At 34.0% G+C, this 6,503-nt stretch overlaps 1 protein-coding gene across 1 annotated transcript in view; it reads right to left on the reverse strand.

Moving 5' to 3' along the window:
* The window catches only part of LOC110018165 (60S ribosomal protein L18a-like protein), a 32,992-nt gene extending 26,802 nt beyond the window's left edge, over nucleotides 1–6,190 (reverse strand). Inside the window, exon 1 of the mRNA XM_020715379.1 lies at nucleotides 5,816–6,190. Within this exon, the coding sequence (XP_020571038.1) occupies nucleotides 5,816–6,092 (277 nt within the window). The 5' untranslated portion in view covers nucleotides 6,093–6,190. The remainder of the gene's footprint in view (nucleotides 1–5,815) is intronic.
* Nucleotides 6,191–6,503: the final 313 nt, after the last annotated feature.

Below are 6,503 nucleotides of genomic sequence, written 5' to 3' on the forward strand. Positions count from 1 at the left end.
ATATATATATAAGTTTATATTAGTGATTACTACTGCTAATTTTTATCTTTTACTTTTATTGCATTGAGGCATAGTTCTTTACTCTCGTTTTTTCTGTTTTCACATATAGTTTTTACTTGTGTCTTATCTTTACTGCATTGTTTCTTTCTATTTTTGATTACTCTTCCTACCAGTATTAATCTTATTAATATCATTCCTTTGTTTGCAGATGGCCACAGGTGGTGCAGGTGTTCAGCCATCTCGAAGACCCTGTATTCTAGGGACACTTAGAGACCACCTACCGTAGCAGGAAAATGAGTCGTCTCTGTCACTTCTTCCACTACTAGTACTTCGTCTACTGCTGCTACACCTCTTAGGAACCTGTTCTCGCACCCACTGTCACCAGCTCACGCACTCCTATGACACATGTTCCTGCACCCGCTATTGCCACCCCTCCTGTAACACCTGCTCCTGCACCCGCTGCGGCCCTGTATCCTGTGAAGTCTGCTGCTTCCGCACCTGCTCGTCAACCTGCTACACTTGCTACTGCAGCTAGTGCACCAACTACCCCACCACTTCCAATCCCACCACTTCAAGCCTCACGTGTTCTAATACCTCTTGAGCATGTCCCCTCGACTCATACCCCTTAAGAGTACATATACTGCCAGAGGGAGACTCGTAAGTTATTTTTAATATTGTATGATGTTTATTTTTAATGTTATATATTTTTTTGTAACTAATTTGTTTCTTAAACAGACTCATTCCCCATAAGATGTCTGTCACCAGTATCACAAAGATTATCAGAAGCAGGTACGATCAACCCTATCTCTCATGGAAGCAGATCCCTGTAGGCACTTAGAACTTGTGGTTCAGGGAGTTTGAGGTACGATCATGTAATTTGAATCAGATTTAAAAATTTGATTTATTTTTTTATGCTAACACATGGATTATTTTTTACGTTGCAGAGGTCTTTCACTTGGCTCCTAGAACAACACCATTAGATCCGTCAAATCTTCAAGAGTCGAAGCAGACATCGCCTTGGAGACATGTTCATGACAGCCAATCGAATGGGCGAGCAGCCTGCCTAGATCGATGAGGGGCTCTGGGGTCAGTTGACCGCAACCTGGGTCTCTCTTAATGATGAGAGGAAAAGACAGACTAACGGGCCAGAGGAGCTACGCTCCATATTGGAGGATCAGTCTCCCATACAAAGCACTATTATAGGCTAGTAAGATTTTTCTAAATATTGAAAAATTAATTCAATCTTTATAGTAATTTTGTAGCACTAACCAATTTTGTACACTACATAGGCCAAGGAGTTGAATCGTGCTCCCTTTGTTGCGGAGTAGCATGTTCGAACTCATCAGCGTCCGAGGACTGTGCAGAGGGTCTTGGAACATTCCCGACGAGTTGTTGTAAGTTAAAAACCTTCAATTAAAAGTTTATTTTGAATTTAACCATTGAAAGTGTCAATTAAACACTGGCTTTTATTATGCATGAGTTCAAACAGCTCCGGGAGAGGCACTCGGTCATGCATGACCAGACTTTCGCCAGTAGCATACGAGCTTTGGACCCAAGCGGCGGTGAAGAAGAAGAGGAGGGTTTATGGCATTGGAGCGAAGGGCATAGCTTTCGAGGCTGAACTCTCGCGTGGTCCCGTACTGAGTTCCCGGAGCTCTTCACAATCAGACCATGAGGCTCTTGTCAAGCAGGTGACTGCAATGAACGAAGAAATCCATCAATTACACAAGTAGATGCTACAAGGCAAGCATAAGGTTGAGGACTATGACGCGCATGACAGATACTTTAGCAGATTGTCGAAGCAAGTTTATTTTTTTCGTTTATTTCTAAGCATTATTTTAAACATTTGTCATGAAATTATTGATAAACTTTACTATTCTTATTTGGGATGATTTATGATAATATCTTCTTTTTCATTAATGATATTTTTTAGAGTATTGATTTGTGGTATGATGGACTATAATAAGGTATGCAATGTGGATTATATGTAGTGTATATGTTATGAAATTGTAATTGATTTTCCCTTTTTTTGTGGTTTAAGTTTGCGTCGGATTTTCTTTCGTTTTGCGTCAAAAAATATAACGCTAAAATGATAATAATGTTTCGTCATTCATCTATATTATCCACCGCAAATTCAAGATAATCAGATAATACTCTTTATCTTCAAATGTTTTCAAACGCAAAATTCAACGCACGTATGGATTAAATAAATCTGACGTTATTACGACAAAAAAGACGACGCAAATTATTTGTGTTGGAATTTTTCAATATAAATTTGATGGAATTAACATAACCGACCTCCAATTTACCCGAAGAAAAAATCGGACATAAAATCATATGCAAATCGGATGATAAACCTTAATTATTGTCGGATTTGCCTTCGATTTGCATCCGACTTGGCCGACACAAATTTGCTTAATTCCTGTAATGGTTGAATGGAAACTCAACACACACTCAAGTACTTAAATAGAAAAGTATGAGAAGACACCTCGAATTTTTTAGATTAAAAACACTATAAAGGGAAAAAGTTATATGACCTAGTCCAGTTGAAATGATCTACTATGTAAGTTTGAGTACATGAGTTCACTCTTCTTCTGAATTAAGAAATATGGAGTTACAAAGATGATCATTGTAAATGTACAAGAGTGATTCATTGATAATAGTCATAGTCTGGTTGTAACGAATGTAGTTCTTGATGATAGTAGGCTGCAAAGGTCGTAATCGATTGTTATAAAGACAGTATTCTACCAAGCATGTTGTAGATGATGATCGTAGCGTTAGCTTGTCATATAGATAGTAGTTGAAAGTCATGATAGTAGTTGATCATGTGTGTCATAGACTATTGCTTTAGTAACATTGATTGGCCGCAGAAACCGGAGTAAGAAGCAACATAAGTTGTGAGCAACATAGGCAGCAGTTGGTCACATGGATCGTAGTGGTGAGATGCAATAACGTCTGTAGGCCGCAGAAGTCAGAATTGGGAGCTGTACGAGGTGTGAACCACATAAGTCGTAGTTGGTCACCTAGATTGTAGTGGTGAGTTGTGACGACGTCCGTAGATCGCGGAAGTCGCAGGGGCCCAGGGGCCTGAGTCTGGAGCTGCACGAGTTGTGAACCATGTAGACCATAGTGGTCACGTATGTCGTAATGGTGAGCTGTGACGACATATGTTGCAGGGGCCGGAGTCGAGAGTTGCATAAGATGTGAACCATGTAAGTTCATATTAGGAAACCAGTATGACAAGCAAGCTAAGCAAGGTGAGTAATTATTTTCTTTAATATATTAAATTAATGTTTTATTAAATGAAAAATGACAAATAATTTTTTTAAAAAAGTATTTCATTGATGCCTGACATTTTGAAAGTCTGAAATAATATTACAAATGGGAGGAAACAATTGACATGTGAATGTACATTTTAAAGGATTTTAATTTATATGAAATATTAAAAAAAATATTAAGTCATACAAAATTACTCTCAGATGGTACTGACAGGGGATGCAATGTACACGTGCACATTAAAAAAAATGGTAAAGATGTACATTCGGGTACAATTTAAGGTTACATTCGGGTATATTTTTCTAAGATGCTTTCGGGTAAATTTTTTAGGATACCTTCGAATATGAAGATAATATTTTTTATGTCTATTAAAGATGTTAAAATAATAAATGCTAAAAGTAAAACAAAAAAGGATAAAAATTAAAGTAAAAGTTTAAGATTTTATAAAGTAATGAGCTATATTTTCTTTTAGTCATTTATACATAACATAAACATCATAATTTAATGTATATTATGATTATAACTACTTATTAAATCAAGCTTACAATTGAAATTAATATTTTCTTTGAGGAGAAAAAGAAAAAAAAACTTTAAGTTAATACGTCAGGTAAGAGATTTGGTTTACAGGAGGAATACAGTTGTTATATATTAATTTTGGTGTGTTGTAGTTTCTTTTTATTTTTTCCTTCAGATATTGATATATTATTCTGTACTGGTTTGAGATGTTGTTATCTGATTATATTATTATTTCTAGATGTTTAATTTTATTGTATTCTGTGGATTTTAGTGACCCTTTTATATATTTGAAGATTTTATAATTTTATGAACAGTTGTTAAATGTTAATACCGTCTTTCTGTTGCTCCCATTCGGTGGGAAGAGTGTTTCAAGCGTGCTAAGATAGAATAGTCGACCGATTATTATAGGGTAAATTGCATACATTTATTTGTGTGTGTGTGTTTAATGCAATGTCATATTGACTCGGGGCTTTAATATAAGAATTTTGACTATGAAGGAGAATTTTGTGAAGCAAGCATAGGAGGAGATCGATCTGAAAGCATATAAAATAAATGTTAAGCGTTATGTTGTTATTGGACTTAATAATATAATTAGTTAAATTAATTTATTAAACTTTATTGTTATTAAGAAGTGAGGAAGAAAGTCAACAAATCCTTTAAATTTGAGGAAGAAGACAAATAAATTTAAAAGATAAGATATGTTTTATTAAAAAAATTAATATATAATTTAATAAAAAAATTAAAATATAATTTAATATTTAACTGCAATTTAGGTTGAAAAACATTTAGCTTAGAAGGTTGGGGATTAAGGAATTAGTGTGGACCATATCAAGCAAGGTGAGTAATTTTCTTTTATGCATTAAATTAATATTTTATTAAATAAATAATTGATAAATAATTTTAAGAAAAAAGTATTTCAATGATATCTGACATTTTGAAAGTCTGAAATGATATCACAAATGAGAGAAAATAATTGTCATGTGAATGCACATTTTAAAGGATTTTAATTAATATGAAATATTAAGTAAAAGATTAAGTCATACAAAATTACTCATAGATGGTACTGACAAGGAATGCAATGTACCCGTGCATATTAAGGAAAATGATAAATATACACCTTCAGGTATAATTTGAGGGTACATTCGGGTACATTTTGAGAGTACTTTCAGGTACATTGTTCTAGGGTGCTTTCACGTAAACTTTTTAAGATATCTTTCGATATGAAGGTAATCTTAATATGTCTATTAAAGATGTTAAAATGATAAATACTTAGTGAAATAGGAAGGGATAAAAATTAAAGTGAAATTTGAAGGTTTTATAAAGTAGCGAACTGCATTTTTTTTGTCATCCACGCATATCATAAACAACATAATATAATGCATATTATGATTATAACTACTCACTAGACAAACTTACAATTGAAGTTAATGTTTTCTTTCAGAAGAATAAAAATTTTAAGTTAATATGCCTGGTAAGAGTGATTTGATCTATAAGAGGAAGACTGTAACTAATATGTATTAGTTTAGGGGTGTCGTAGTTTTTTTTAATTGTTTCCTTCATATATAAATAGATTATTCTGTATTGGTTTCAGATGTTTTCTGATTTTATTATTGTTTTTTGATGTTTAATTTTATTGCACTTTGTGGGTTTTAGTGGCTTTTTTATATATTGTAAGATTCTATAATTTTGTGGATAATTGTTAAATGTTAATAGCATCCGACCGTTGTTATTATCTTAATTAATTCTAATACTCGGGCCTGATCATGACATATATGAACTATAGAAACACTTGCGAACTGTTTTTCTCGCAATAGAAGGGCCTAAGATCAAAATAGAAATTTCATTAATTTCAGGAAAACTTTAGCCCATCATTTATAGCATTTCTCAGCACTCAACCAAATTAACCAAGCATGAATCCCCAATTCACTATATTCCACTCAAAGCGATTCCACAAATTAACCATCTGCTGCTTGATGACAAAAAAATTTAAAGAAACTTGAAAGAAGGTAAGAAAGAAAAATACCAGGGTCGGTCCCGTATCCCTGACTATAGTATGGAAGACCAGTGGCGTAAGGAACTTGAACGGCGGGAGGAGGCAAAGATGCGCCGGCGCCTATAGGATAGATGCCCGACGCCGGGTAAGGATATGCAGCGGAGGCACCGGGAGGGTACGTTCCGGCGACTTCGAGAGGGGTCGCCGGAATAGGGAAGCCGATGTGGTCTGGATTTGGTTTAGAATGTGGACCAATGGCAACCGCGTCCCTCTTCTTCTCTTCACCTTCCTCGCTCATCTTTCTCATCCCTTTTTCTCCTCGACGCTCATTCGTAAATAAACTCGCAACTGAATTAGAATAGAAAAACCTCGTTTCTCCTGTTGGTCGTGCGCGATGGCGCGGGAAGTTAGCTCTTCATTTCTTGCATTTATGACCACGATAATATCGTATTCAAAATCGGAATTGCAATAATACTTGAAAAGATTATATATATATATATATATATCTATATAATTTTAAATAGTTAATATCATATTTAAATTATGAATATTAATTTGTATGTGAAATACATTTTGTATACATAAATTTAAATGTGTTTATAATATTAAATTTTTTTTTTAATAATTAATATTTAGATGTAAAATATGTATATTCATAATAATATGTGTCATATATAAATATATTTGTATGTATGTATGTATATATATATACATACAT

This window comes from Phalaenopsis equestris, unplaced genomic scaffold (assembly GCF_001263595.1).
Source record: "Phalaenopsis equestris unplaced genomic scaffold, ASM126359v1 Scaffold000004, whole genome shotgun sequence".
In the NCBI taxonomy this organism is placed as follows: domain Eukaryota; kingdom Viridiplantae; phylum Streptophyta; class Magnoliopsida; order Asparagales; family Orchidaceae; genus Phalaenopsis; species Phalaenopsis equestris.